We start from the raw sequence: 15167 nt of genomic DNA, 5'->3' as shown, positions 1-15167 counted from the left end.
TAGCTACAGACGATCATGGAAGGATAAAGGTGAATTTTACAGGGATTTCTGACTGTTCCTCTAAGTACTAATCCCACAGAGCACAAACATGGCTGGCTTAATTTGCTGCCTGCGTTAACAGAGTGGAAATTGCAGCGGCTGCACCCCAGCGAGCATCCACTCATGCCAGCCCTGTGGGCTTTGTCTTCCAGCCCTGCGACCTTCTCAGCTTCTAAGAAACTGGAAAGCAGGATCTCTCCTCTGGCGCTGTTTTTCAGGAGAGGTTTGTGTACGGCAGGTTATCCTGACTTGGATTTTAAAGATGGAGACAGCAAACCAGCTTGTTAAAGGCTTGAAAAGCTGGGGGAGATTTGCTCTTTGGAGGTGGCTTTTAACTAAAAAACACCATTTTTTAAAGTACTTAACACTGAAAAAAGCAGGATCCAGCCATCTCACCCCTTTCAAATCCCAAAGACATGCCTGGCTGAGGCTGGAGGGCAGAGCTGCAGAATCCCGTGAGCAAACCACTGTGGGGTTTAAATCAACCCTTGACAGGGAGGTTTTACTGCCCAGGGCTGTCCTGAGCAAGCGATGGTGTGTCTCTGGGCTGGCTGCACATCAAAGCTCCTCGCTCCCGGCCCCGGGCTCAGGCAGCAACATCAAAAGGCCAGTGATAGGGAGCAGATGGCTCCCTGCTGGCTCCCAGCATGGCACCGGCTCCGGCGCTAGCACAGTGGCGGCATCATCAAGCCCTGCCACCTTCCATCACCAAGACCTTCACCATCCCCGGGACCTTCTCCATCACCAGGCCCTTCTGCATCTCCCCAGCATCTCCAGCACACCCCAGTTTCTCTTAATTCCCCTAAGACAGCACAAAGGAGGAGTGATTTTCTATGCGGGGGTTAGTTTGGTAATAGTGAGACTGAGATTATCAAAGGACTTCAGCCTCTGTGGACATGACCACAGTGCTTCCCCTATAGCTCCTCCAAAGCATTCCCCTAATCCAGGGCCACGATGCCCGCTAGGAAAACTGTAACACAGAGAAAGCCCCCAAAATTGTGGTATTCATATTGATCAGCCCTGCTCGGGATTAAAAGCTGGGGATAGAGAAGCCAGCAAAAATGTAAGGGAAAAACCAGCCTGAAAAAACAGCATTGGTGGGAGAAAACCTGGGAAAAACCAGCCATGGTGGGAGAAGAGCAAGAAACAAATAAGGAGACACTAACACATCCATGCAATAAATCTGGGCTTTTTCCATCTTTTTTTTTCCAGCCCTGTGTTAGTGTCAGCCTCCCTGAGTGCTCCTTGGGCCCCCCTCCCATGAAACCCCTTTTCCAAGGGAGAAAACAGGGAAATAATGAGCATGGCTTCACGCACCTCTTGTGCCTTTCCATCAAAATCCTTGTATCAGCGTGTGAGCACCAGGCAAGCTCACCCACCACTGACACCAGGCGTGGCGATGCCGGGGCTTGGAGGGTATCAAGAAGGGAGCAGATGATGCTCGGAAGAGGGCTCTGGAGGAAATAAAATACCCCAGGCACCACCACTGCAAGGATTTTGCCGGTGCCACGCAGCCGGGGGACACCAGGAATAGCAGCAGCAGCTGTCAAGATGGTCGGAGCCACAATGCCGGTGGGTTTAATCCCTCATGGAAAAGGTGCGGGGTGAGGAGGAGGCGTGTAAAAAAATCCTGGGAATGTGGTTGTGATTTCAGGGTGGAAGCATCGTTACGGAGGCGGCAGTGAGCGAGCTAAGACCACAGGGGAATTCAATGTTATTTCCATGAGTGGGAAAAACCCAACCTTCAGGCCATCCTGGCTGAGAAGAAACAAGATTTAAAGCTCTACACTGAGTAAGAACCACATCACCATAAGGTCAGCCAACGCTGTGCGGTCCATCTTAATCTAGGAATGAGGTATTGATGGCTTCAGAGAAGTTTTTCACCGGAAAACAGGGATTTGGTGTTTTGAGTGAGCAGCAAAAGACTCAGGGCAGACATGAGCTGGCTGCATCTGCCCTAAGGTGAAGCCCTTCAAGCACTGCTCCACTCCTCAGCACTCTTTTTTACCCTTAAAGTTTTGAATCTGGCACATAAACACTTGCCTGCACTTATAGAAGCATCTTTCCTTGCTCCCTCTGCAGCTTCAGCACTGCTGAGATCCTCTACAGTCCATAGCAAAAAGACTCCCAAGCTGCAAAGCTGCAGCACAACTCTCTTTTCTCACTCAGAAGAGGCCAACCTTCTTCTCAGCATCCCAAGGAAGTTTCCCAGTATCTCCAGGCTGGTCCATACCACTACGTTTTAGCTCGTACAGCTAGAGCAGCACATCCTTCCATGGGGATGCAATTTATAGCTATTAAGAAAACCTCGCCTTAAAGCCTAAAATGAAGGTCTCTGATTAACAGGATCTCATGTGCTCCTTTGCATGCTGATATCCTTCAACAGCAATCTGTAACCCAAACCCAGAAGCAACAAGTGCAAATAAACCACGATCAACTCAAGGCAAACGCAGGGTAAACCCTTCCCACAGAAGCAAAACGTGCTGCAGAAAACATGCTAATGAAGAATATTTGTTGCTCTTTCAGCTTGAGTCATCTGGGGCGCTCATGAAGCTGCACAAGGGCAGGTTTTAATGCTCTTCCTGAGCACAATGAAAGGAGGCATTAGCCAGAGCAGCGCAGCACAGGGTTGCTGCACACTACTAAGCCTGAAGCTTGCCAAAGGGATCTATCAACCCGCAGCACCCCCAGGACACTCGCATTTTTATGGATCCTTGAGGTGCTGCGACTATTGGCTCCTTTTCCTGCTGGGCAGCGAATGCTGGTGGGGTACGTGTAATGCTGACCCAACCTCAGCAACAGCCCTGGCATTTGCTGCTCCTGCTCCACAGCACAGGATTGTCCCCATGGTCTGTTTCTCCTTCCTGACCCTGCACTTACCTTCATGGGGTTTTCATCATAAGTTGGGGTCCCAAGGTCCATTTCAGCTTCATGTTCAAGGCTGGCATCATCACCTGGGCTGTCCCAGGTAGGAGGATCCCACTGGGTTTGCCTGGAGGAAGACAGACGGACAGACAGACCACTGTCACCCTCTTTAAAGTAACTGGTACCTGCTTATTGATTGTCCCATCAACTGGGACATCTGATCTCCATCAGTCATCAAAACTCTTCTACATGGGTGTAACACATGGCCCCATTTTGCTATTAATGATAAGCTGAGTAGGCTTCTGAGTTGGAGAAGGCTAAAGCCAAGCAAGAACTTCAAAAGGGAATTTGCACTATTTTTCTATTACTGGTGACAATGTGGAATCAAGGAAAGCTCATCACGGGCAGGAAATAAAGAATGTTGGCAATTCTAGCATGAAAGATGGGAGACATCACAGCAAAGACCCTGGGAAATGTTTTCTTGCAGAGCAAGGGTCAGCCCTTGGCACCTGAAGCCAAATGTACAGCCACAGGTATTTCACTGTGGAACGAACACACACCAAAGATCAAGAGAAAGGCCACAGGAATGAGCAGGAGTTTGAAAGGATGGATGAGTGGATGCCAGGAAGCTCAGGCATACACTAGAAGAGGCTAAACGTACAAGAGCTCTTTGGCTCCCTGTGCGCATGAAGCACCATTTCTGCAGAATATCTCAAACTCTAGCCCTGAAGCCACCATCATACTCACCTTGTTATTATGTTCACCTCATTACCATGCTTACCTCGTTACCACATGGTAGTAGTAGATCTTCCCCTCGGGATCTCGGGCTGTTTTCCAGTTGGGTGGGAGGACGATCGTTTTGGGTTTTGGAGGGGACGGTGGAGGCAAGTCCAGGAGGTTATTGGTCACCACTAGCTCTGGCTAAGAACAGCACAAAAGGGACAAAGAATAAAACATGAGTCGTTGTGACAGAGGTCAGAACAGCCCAGACAGCTCATTCCAACACAACAAAGACTCTATTGAAGGTAAGCCTTAAGAACAACACTAGTGTTTGCCCAAGAAGCAGCAAGGACATTATCTCCCCCTAGTTCTTCATCAAATACTGCAATTATCCACTTGACCACATCCTGAGCTTGTAATAACAGCCACTTTGCTACCTGTGCTTTTAAATTCTCTGTGGTGGATGCCAAAACCACCAGTTCTGATAGAAGTGTTTCAGCACCAAAAGCAGGTCGTGGAACTTCCACATGGCCACCCATACACAGCCTTCTCCTGATGCGCTGAAAGCAAGCCTGAACACAAGAAGATCTGGGCTCAAAGCACCCAATAATGTGTCTGATGCCCACATTCAGCCTGGAGGACAGCATCCCAAAGAGTACCAGCATGCTGCCATATGGGAAACTCCTCTGGCTAGTACCACTACCTTAACAGCATCCAGAAGCTACGGGGAATCATAGCTCTGCATGACTCCCAAAGCCAGACCAAAGCAGATGTAGAGGAACATTCCCCATCCCTTTTGACCCTCCAAGCCCTACCTGCTGGATGGGCTGAGGCTGCCCAGCTGCGACAATGGTTGTTACTGCTGTTGGTGGCTGCACTATGACTCCCTGTGGATGAGCTGTGTAAATCTGTTGGCCTTGAATGTACTGGAGACCTGGCTGGGCGTAACTCTGAAAAGGAGCATGAGGAATCATCAATCAGGTTGCTTTACCAAACAAAACCCCTTTTTAGAGGACACAGTACAGCTTCCCTTGCTGGAAATCAGATAGTGAAAGCAAGAAGAGAGTAACAGTACTCGAGGACTACTGGAAGATAATATCCAAGCCAAATCAAGTATCCCAGAGTCGTACAATTGCCTACATCTTGATTTCAGGAAGAATTAGGCATTGGCAAGACACTTGTTAGCGAAGAAAAAGCAGAAGGATAAAGCACTTTAGCGTGGCCATTTGGAGCTCCAGGCTGAGCCTGATGGAAGAGGACATGTAATTCAGAGAAAACAGATAAAGAAGGTTGATCTGTTGGGTATTTTGCTTGGTTCAAGTCATACAAGAGCTGGCAGCTCCAGACCCCACTTCCAAAAGCCAACAGAAGGCGAGCTCACACCTCCATGTTGTACTGCTTACTTGGTCAGTGACAGTGGAAGCTCTTACCCAGAAATATCCATTCACCAGAATCAACAATCAAAAAGAAACGAACTTTTATAAACAGATTAAAAAAAATCTCAACAAGACATAAACTCCTGCTTGAACCTAACAACTATATATTATATAAAATATATATTATACATATATCCAATATAGATATAATGGATGCCCCATCCCTCGAATTGTTCAAGGCCAGACTGGACAGGGCTTTGAGCAAATGGGTCTAGTGGAAGGTGTCCCTGCCCACGGCAGGGGGTTGGAACTGGATGAGCTTTAACATCCCTTCCAACCCAAACCATCTGGGATCCTATGTTTTTATGAATATATAGTGTTTGTACACAAAAAATACCTAAATGTGCTTTTCTCATATTCTGAGATGGGAAGTTATGCGAGAAGTGCTACTGCAGCTTAGTATCAGCACAAAGTAGGGTGCTCTAATATTAAGAGCACTGGCAAAGAGTGAGAAAACAGTGCTTTTCCTGGCTGCAGGATGGTACCCTTTGTTTTGCAGGCCTTGCCTGAAATGGAAATTACCTGCACAATAGGTGGGGTCGTCTGTGAGTAGGGGGATGTCACACCATAAACCGTCTGACAAGTCTGTCCTTGGTAATAAATGGCTGGTTGGGACTGGGCTGGTGAGTACTGCTGTTGGACAGCTACAGTCTGCTGGCTGGAATCCCAGACCCCATAGCTCTGGCTCTGCACTGGTCCTGACGTGGCCACAGGCAGGACGGCCACATTGGGTTCTTGATGGACCACGGTATCGCTTTGTGCTACATACTGCGGAGTTGTAACCTCCATCGTTGTTGCTACATGTTGGACTACTGGTACCGGCTGAGAAGTTGTGAGGGCTGGTTCCACCGTGTGCCCAACCAAAGTCTGCGGGTGCTCATACGCCGCTGGCGAGCACATGGAATCCATGGTGGGTGTGGGCAGCAGCACCTTGCCAGCGTTGGGGTTGCTGGGATCTACATAGGCTTGCATGGGGTAGCCAGGTGGGTAGCCAATAAAGCTGTGGTGGGGCGTGCTGTAGCCCATGGAGTCGTAGGGCAGGGGGGATGTCATTCCCAGGTTTTGCAGTTGCTGTTGCTGTTTCTGGGCTTCCCGCTGGGCAACCTCCTGCTCAAACAGTTTCCTGCGCTCCTCCGTGGACAGCTTGTTGCGATCCTTAAGCCGGACTTTCTTCTTCGAAGATGCTGGCGTGTCATACCTGGGAGGAACAGAAAAGGTTTTGTGAGACCCCAGAAAACTGCAGGCCCAGGGCTCCAGCAGCAAAAAGGCCACCACTGACAGTGGTAGACCTGGGGGAGACCAAATGCCCAAGAGAAAAACATCAATTGCTAAAAACATTCATTTGTTTTCAGCTGCTTGACCAACCATACATAGCAACTCCTCAAGCAAGGAGCCAGGGCAGAAGATGAGCTAGGTAGCACTGGATTTATCAACTTAGGTTGGTGCTGAAGCTAACAGAGACACAAAAATGCAGCAGAAGTTGTCTGAGGGACTGGCTAGGCACCACTGAGGTACCCAGAGAGGGGAGGTAACATCTCCAGGGCCAAGAGGGAACCTGAGGAGAGGGTAGAATAAGCAAGATGTCTCCCAAAAGGGCTGAGTGTCTGTGACCCTCTGCCACAGTTTTCCAAGGCAGGACCAACACAGAAGGTTTTGGAAGAGGCTCTCCGAACAGAAGGTACAGATTACACCACAGCACCTGCACCTCCCAGACTAGGGCAGCACCCCACCTTTCTTGTTTAAGGACCACACTGGAGCTGCAGACACAGGCATGTTTGTGAAGAACAAATAGCACATTTCTGTTTAGAGCATGCTATTTACTAGACCGCAGATCCAGCTTAAAAAATAATGAAAGTGTGGATGGGTTTTTTTAAATTCTTTTTTACAAATAAGGATTTTCATCCCAAGACGCAGAGCAGCTGGAGGGATTTTTCCAAGGAGTTAAAGAAAAAAAGCCTAAGGACTTTGATCAGACCTCAACCAAGGAAAATTTCAGATCAAAGGTGGGTATTTTGAGAAGTTATGAGTGTGTTAAAACAGGGATTATGACCAAAAATGCTTTGCAGCCCTAATATAATGGATTCTACAAAGCATCCAGCATATTGTCTATACAGTCACTCAACGTTCATGCGTTCCATTTACATATCAAAAGCACACTGCTACCAACACATACATTTAAGATGTATCCTGGCGTTCCCAGAGTAGCTGCAAGGATCCGTTAATGTGAACCTTATTGACGTGAAGGGTTCAATTTCAATAATTAAAGCATTTCCTGGCACTGCCTGGAGAGTTTACACGAGAAGCAGCCAGCGTGAAGGGACGGACAGAAGAAAACTGAGGGCTTAGAATTGTAGAATGGTTTGGGCTGGTTTAGTGTCGAGCATGCCAGCGATACTTGGGTATTTATTCCTCTCTTCACCTATTATTTTGTCTTATTAAACCCTTCATGGAACAAATACAAAGGGGACAGTCGAGTAGAGAGAAGGATGCCAGCACCTCAGTCCTTCCGCCTGTGGGCACCACTCACCGACAAGGACATGGCCACAGGAGGGAAGAGCCAGAGTGGGCAACTCCTTGCCCACCAAATAGGTTGCTCTGTTTAACACAAAAAAATACACTATTTATTACATTCTTCTTCGTATCTCTCAACACACCGCTGCTACTCAGCTCCATGTCCATCCCCAGACCTCAGTGGTGTTTCCGTCCTCCAAATGGCTAATTACAGTAGTATAGATTTACATCCAATTTTTTTTTAACCCAGATGTTTTAAACTTTCCCAGCACAGCTCAGTAAGAGGACAGAAGTTTCCTCGCCTGGCTGACTCACCACCAATTGTTCCCTAATTAGTAAGTGGCTTTAGATCCTATTTAAGAGGGACAGCAGAAAACTGACTTCTTTAAAGGAAATTCCTTGGTATTCTTACTGCCTTTAACATGATTTGAGGTCTCCCTGTAATGCAAGACATGAAATGCTTTCCTTCTCTTAAGAAGCAACTTTTGAGGGAGGAAAATGGGTATCTGCTAACAAGCAGCTGCTAATTCATGCATTGCCTTGGGCCAGCCCTGCCACAACTGCCACCTCTATCATTCCTCTGGCCTCAGGAGGGTTTGGCTCTGCCCAGCCAAATGCTCCTAGGGCCCTAGGGAATAACCCTGGGAGCCAGCACAGGCTCAGGCACTCTAAAAGCAATGGTCTGAACCTACAGGAAAAGGAGCTTTGGGTGGCTGCCAGGGTCACTGAACCGATCTGATTCTCACTTCAGATATGGGAGAACAGCTAATAGCTAAAAATATTTTCTCTTATTGCTTGCTCCTTGAACTGGCCAACTCACTAAGACAAAAGGTGTCTGTATTTCAGTTATCTAGCCCTTGCTTTTCTAAACACGCATCCCACCAGACCTGGTTAGCAGAAGTATTTAACGTAGAAGGGCACAACTCATGCTAACACAACACAAAATGGTTACTTTTATTTTCTACTTTATATTCAGCATCTGTGCGCACTGCAACCTGAAATATTTTACACCTTCACTGGAGCTTACAGACTCTGTGCCTGCCTTCCCTAGACAACCCATGTTTAAAAAGCCTTTTTGTAATAAGATGTAAGCAAATTTGAAGTCCCCACGTTCCCTTGTATCCATCACTTGCAGGGTAGGTGGGAATCCATGGGGCAACAGAGCACCCACAAGAAAGAAACACAAAGTAAAAATCACAGAATCCTCGAATGGTTTGGGTCTGAAGGGAACCAATATTCAGTTTCAACCCCCTGCCAAGGGCAGGGACACCTTCCACCAGACCAGGTTGCTCCAAGCCCTGTCCAAGCTGGCCTTGGACACTGCCAGGGATGGGGCAGCCACAGCTTCTCTGGGCAACCTGTGCCAGGGCCTCACCACCCTCACAGGGAAGAACTTCTTCCTCATCTTCCTCATCTTCTTCTCATCTCAGTCTCCCCTCTGTCAGTTTAAAGCCATTCCCCCTTGTCCTGTCCCCACCTGCCCTTGTCAAAGGCCCCTCTCCAGCTTTCTTGTCAGCCCCTTTAGGCACTGGAAGCTCCTGTAAGGTGTCCCCAGAGCCTTCCCTTGCACTCACTGATTTTGGGGGATATTAATTTGGTCAAGGAAGTTGTTTTGGTTTAGAAATCCTGTTTGACTTATGCACTGATAGCTTTTCTATATGCTTAGGCTTCTTCTAAGTTCAAGTCTAGAATAATCCCCAAACATACTCAGGAGAGGGGATGTAGAAGGGAATAGATTTTGATGGATTCAGAAGACCTCTTTGCATTAGGAGGGCTACATCCCTTGTTCCTGTGTGAGAGCTGGATATAATTCCTGTCAACATCCATCTAATTCCCAGAACATGACTGAAGACAATGATTATCCAAGAGGAAAGGCCACCTAACAGCAAGAGGCCAGGGAATGCATCTCACCATGCAAACAGGATTCTTCCAGGTAAAAAATTCCCTTACCCATCCTGGGTGTTTCCAGAGATCACCAGGACCATTTTTCCCAGTGTTCTGACCCAGGACTATCACAGATTCAACACTCCCAGTCTGGCAGTCAGCGCTGCCACCACTGCTGCCAGACAACTTGCCTGTCCTCCGGCCTCTTTGTTCCTCGCTCATACGCTGAGGACGGAGGGGACATCGAGTCCCTCCGTCTCTTCTTCTCTTTACTCTGGCTCTGCCTCTCAGGATCGCGCTCTCTGCTCAGGATGGGGTTCTTCGGAGCAGGAGTCTGGTCCTTGGGGCCGGCTGTCTCTCTCCCACGGTCAGCTGCTGAGGAGCATGGATAAAAGGGAGAGAACTGCTGTAATGCAGAGTATTTCTAGCTCCTTCTTCCTGCAGTTTCAGTGGCTTCTGTTAGTCATAGAATCACAGGATCCTAGAATCTGAGGATGGAAGGGACCTCAAGGGATCACCTGGTCCAACATTTCTAGGCAAAGCATAACTCAGACTAGATGGCCCAGCAGCATGTACAGCCCAGTCTTAACAGAGTCCAATGCTGAGGAGTCACCACTTCCCTGGGGAGGTTATTCCAATGGCTGATTGCTCTCATAGTGAAAATTTTTCTTCTTGTGTCCAGCAGGAATTCCCCCAATAACAGAGCAGTAGTCAACAGAGTCTCCATTCAAACAAGTTACAGACCGTCCCATATCAGCCTCAGGGCTACATTTCCCAACACCCACTGCTAAGATTATCTTTCCTATTTAAAGGAACTGTTTTCAAGGAGTAGGAACACACAGGCAGAACATCTCTTGACATCCCAGACTGGGAAAATTAAGTAGTTTCATAGGAGCAGAACAATACACAGCAAAATGTGAATACATACCACTGCTCTCCTTTTCTGCTTGACTCTTCTTCGGGATCCGGTACACTTCCTGCAAAGCAAACAAGCAGGGTCAGCATTACACCTACCCACAAGAACAATCCCAATATCTACAGGGCTGCAAGAATTGTAACACAGCACTAATAATTTAACAATTCAATTATAATTTTAAACAGTAAAATCGTGTTTCTGGACACAAAGTTCTGGTTTTAGGTAAATCATTACAGTGCTTTCTATATATTGCCTCTGATCAGCATTTTGTGTTTGATAAATCATAGAATCATAGAATGGAATGGTTTCAGTTGGACTGGAAGCTGTGGCTGCCCCATCCCTGGCAGTGTTCAAGGCCAGGTTGGATGCAGCTTTTGAGCAACCTGGTCTAGTGGAAGGTGTCCCTGCCCATGGCAGGGGGTGGGAACTGGATGAGCTTTAAGGTCCCTTCCAACCCAAAAAATTCTGTGATTTTATGGTTCTTTTTTCTATCCAGGAAAAGCAGCATTTTTCTACGCAGGAAAATCATGCCTGAGCATCAGGCATGGGGACAACGCATGGAAGAAACGTGTCCCAGATAACCTACCAAAGAAACTCACTTTCCCCATCCTTTAAGCAGCCCCCAGGTGCCTGGATGCTTTTTATACCACCTTTTAGCTAAGAAAAATACACACATCTAAGAAAAAGATATCAAGCCCCATGTTTTGGCCTAAGAAAATACATTTTCCTTTGGTGAAAAAATGGAAGTACAATAAATCCCACTGTGGTCTGTTCACAAGACAAAACCACTTCAAAAGTGCTGCTGAAAGTTAAAAATCATTTCGGCCAAGATTCTAATTTTTAAAAAAATACTTATTCCATGGAGCCTGAACACAACACCATGAACACTTGCAGTTTGAAGCATCTACAAATATGCTACCGTATGTACTGTGGGCTATTCCAGTACCAAGAGGCACTAGGAGCCCATAAATAGGCCCTTTTTTAATTGTTCTTATTTATTTACATGTTTGACATAGATCAAAAAAGGCAGAAGTAAGAAAATGGGATAAGGAGAGCCCGGAGCAGAGGTGCGGGATGCAGAGGCGTTGCTAGTGCTCTCTTTTCCTTGGAAATCCTCTCCTTTCTGCACCACCAGCGTGCTGCCATGCCCACCTAGCTCAATCCAAGCCACGACCCCTTCAGCTACAGGGCAGCAGATCCACAGAGACAGGGGAAGGAACGGGGAGCTGTTGAGACCACCTGCATGCTCATGAGCACTGAGGGCCTGAAGCAACACAGTGGAAGTTTGTCGATGACACCAAGCTGTGTGGTTCGGTTGATACGCTGGAGGGAAGGAACGCCATCCAGAGGGACCTTGACACGCTTGTGAGGTGGGCTGATGCCAACCTCATGAAGTTTAACCATGACAAGTGCAAGGTCCTGCACCTGGGTCAGAGCAATCCCAGGCACAGCTACAGGTTGGGCAGAGAAGAGATTGAGAGCAGCCCTGCAGAGAAGGACTTGGGGGTGTTGCTTGATGAGAAAACGAACATGAGCTGGCTTCAGTGTGCGCTCACAGCCCAGAAAGCCAACCGTATCCTGGGCTGCATCAAAAGCAGCATGACCAGCAGGTCGAAGGAGGTGATCCTCTCCCTCTACTCTGCTCTTGTGAGACCTCACCTGGAGTATTGTGTGCAGTTCTGGTGTTCTCAACATAAAAAGGACATGGAACTGTTGGAACAAGTCCAGAGGAGAGCTATGAGGATGATCAGGGGGCTGGAGCACCTCCCGTATGAAGACAGACTGAGAAAGTTGGGGCTGTTCAGCCTGGAGAAGAGAAGGCTGCATGGAGACCTCATAGCAGCCTTCCAGTATCTGAAGGGGGGCTATAAGGGTGCTGGGGATGGACTCTTCATTAGGGACTGTAGTGATAGGAGAAGGGGTAACGGGTTAAAACTTAAACAGGGGAAGTATAGATTGGATATAAGGAGGCAGTTCTTTACTGTGAGGGTGGTGAGGCACTGGAACAGGCTGCCCAAAGAAGTTGTGAATGCTCCATCCCTGGCAGTGCTCAAGGCCAGGCTGGATAGAGTCTTGGGTGAGATGGTTTAGTGTGACCCTGGCCCTGGCAGGGGGGTTGGAACTGGATGATCCTACGGTCCTTTCCAACCCTAACTGTTCTAAGATTCTGTGATGCACACCCAACGCACCTCTGCACCTCCAAGAGCCCCAAACCCAGCTTTTGCTGGGCCACCAAGCCCCTGCCTACTTTTGATCCCCGTTTGCACTATATCCTACCCCCAGCACTGTTAAAACACACTCAGGCTAATACTCATGACTTGTAGCATTTGTGATCTTCTAGCATCTAAATTAACTGACTCTCCCAAAGCCAAAACCTCAGCAATGCTACCTCCCCAAGTCCATGACCATCAGACCCTCTGAACAGCGTTAATTCTTCATACTCCATGTGATGCCACATTTACCGACTGCACCTCACAGGAAAAACACTGAGGACCTTCCCTAAGGCACTAAAATACCCTTTAATCTGGGTCATGGATAAGGCAGAGAGGAGAAAAAGATGTACTGAAATGTTAGTGGAGGAGTGAATGAAGGCTGCTTCTAGCTGTGTATTTAAAGCTTCCCTAGAGTCAGACATACAAAGCTCTACCTCGACTTGACTCTCAACCTTATATATTGCTTATCTTCTACACAAAATCCCCTTTGATTTTTTACAGCTAAATGGAAATTAAATGATTTATTAAATTAATTGATTGGTGTCTCTTCTGGGCTGCCCAGCTGCTCCCGACTGCATCCCTCACTAGCTACATATCCACCTCCACCACAAGATTTAACAAGAGATCCCAGGTTTGAGAATGGCCCTCTTAATGTGTTAGGAAAAAATGCACCCTGTGGGCTAAGAAACTATGCTTTCCTTTGGTGAAATAAATGAAAGTATAAGATACCCCACTGTGGTCTTTGCTCACAAGACAAAACCACTTCAAAAGTGCTGATGATGGTTATAGAAAAGAAGTTAGTTTAGCCAAGATTTTTAGTTTTTTAAATACTCATTTTACTTTTTCATGGCATATGAACACAACACAGCAAACACGTGCAGTCTGAAGCAGCTGCAGATACATATGCTGTGATGAGAGCCCGTAAACACGCCCTTTTTAAATTGTTACTTATTTATTTACATGTTTGCTATGGATCAAAAGACCCCAAATCTAGTGTGTTTTTTAACTAAATGCAAAGAAGGCAGCAGTTCACTGTTTGAGGTGGGGAGGGATGCACAAAGACCCAGTTGGGATAATAAAGCCAATATAATGTTATTTACTCGCCATCCGGTGGCAGGGATAGTTTTGCCTCTTACTGGCTTGTGTGGGAAGGAGCAGACCACGAGGGCAGCTTCTGCAGACCCAAATCACCCGCAAACAACAGGTTTTCTGTATTTATTTTTCTTTCTCTCACATCACTCCAAAAAACTCATTCTCAGACACACCACAAAGCAGCATGCTCAAAAAAACACCCCATATCTGGCCCAAGGGCTGGTCCCATCAGCAGTGAAGATGGTGTGAGGAGGAGCGGGACAAGTGGGTGCATGGACAGCGGGATCAAGTGCACCCTCAGCAAGTTTGCAGACAACACTGAGCTGTGTGGTGCAGATGACATGCTGGAAGGAAGGGATGTCATCCAGAGGGGCCCAGAAAGGCTGGAGAGGTGGGACAGTGCAAACTGGAAGCTGTCCCTGCCCTTGGCAGAGGGGTGGAACTGGATGAACTTTTAAGGTCCTTTCCAACCCAAACTGTTCTATGATTCTGAGATTCTACGATGGATGAACCAGCCAGGACAGCTAAAGGACAAGGCAGCAGGCAACTGTAAGGAAGAGCTAAACTGGAGTACGTTTCTCAGCTCCTAAGAGATTTGTCCCATTAAACAGGAGGATGTGCAATGGAAAAATAGTGAAAAAAAGGGTCAGTGGGAATAGAACAAGGACAGGGGCCATTCTGCAGTAAGTGGATTTGATAAACACAGCACTGCTCACTCCAGCCATGCATTGCTTCAGCTGCAGCAGAAGAGTCAAAGTGCAACTAAGAAATACAGCAATTTCAGCTCAACAGAGATGATTAAGTCTAATCTTCGAGGTCAATGATGGTTGAATGTGCAAGGAGAAAGAAAGCATCTGTCCTCCTTAGGTAGGAGGATGCATCTTCCTCTGAAAGATGCAGCTGCGCCAACAGCAACAGGAGGCATTGAGGGAGAAAATGGCAGGATCCACCCCATCAAACTGTACTGCCCTAACAAGGGTCCAAGGGGCTCAAAATGTAAGACAATTATGAAGCAGAGAAAAAGCAACGTCTTGCTGGAGTGCAGCTACAGATCTACTCAAGGGGCTGCAGAGCCTCTAGCATCAGTCTGATGAAGATGGGAGGCAGCAGAGCCTTTGAAGCAGGAACAAAAGGAGGAGTATGTCAAAATCGCTCCATGAAAACCAGATGGTGGTCAAACCAGACGCAAGCCAGGGGGAACTCCGAAGAAAAGCCTATTTTATTTTTGGAAACGGAAGCTGCTGGCTTTGAGCGTGCATAACTACTAAATCAATGCAACCGCCGCTAACAGAGTCCAAATGGCTCTCTACCTTCCAGAACAGTTTTTAATGAGTTGCACAAAAAATTAAATACAGAAAGAAAAGCAGTGTAAGTCTGTTACGAACAAAAAGAGAAGAACTAAAAACTAAAAATCCCCCAGGATTTAGGCTGTCCAGCTGCAGACACAAAACCATCCATGGCTTGGGAGAAGCAAAAGAGCTGCAGAACAGT

General features: G+C 47.3%; 1 protein-coding gene across 2 annotated transcripts in view; it reads right to left on the bottom strand.

Moving 5' to 3' along the window:
* The window catches only part of SETD2 (SET domain containing 2, histone lysine methyltransferase), a 64845-nt gene that overhangs the window by 3007 nt on the left and 46671 nt on the right, over positions 1 to 15167 (bottom strand). Inside the window, exons 13-18 of one of the 2 annotated variants that reach the window (XM_057402860.1) lie at positions 10384 to 10432; positions 9647 to 9830; positions 5583 to 6258; positions 4440 to 4574; positions 3686 to 3825; positions 2920 to 3031 (exon numbers count right to left, since the gene is read on the bottom strand). In XM_057402860.1, coding sequence (XP_057258843.1) covers positions 2920 to 3031; positions 3686 to 3825; positions 4440 to 4574; positions 5583 to 6258; positions 9647 to 9830; positions 10384 to 10432 — 1296 coding nt within the window. The remainder of the gene's footprint in view (positions 1 to 2919; positions 3032 to 3685; positions 3826 to 4439; positions 4575 to 5582; positions 6259 to 9646; positions 9831 to 10383; positions 10433 to 15167) is intronic. The other variant, XM_057402861.1, reaches the window with a different exon arrangement.

Source organism: Pezoporus wallicus, unplaced genomic scaffold (assembly GCF_028554395.1).
Source record: "Pezoporus wallicus isolate ANWC-B61680 ecotype Strahan unplaced genomic scaffold, APGP_CSIRO_Pwel_v1 contig_8057, whole genome shotgun sequence".
Taxonomy (NCBI): Eukaryota; Metazoa; Chordata; class Aves; order Psittaciformes; family Psittacidae; genus Pezoporus; species Pezoporus wallicus.
This window is presented reverse-complemented; position numbering and strand designations above follow the sequence as displayed.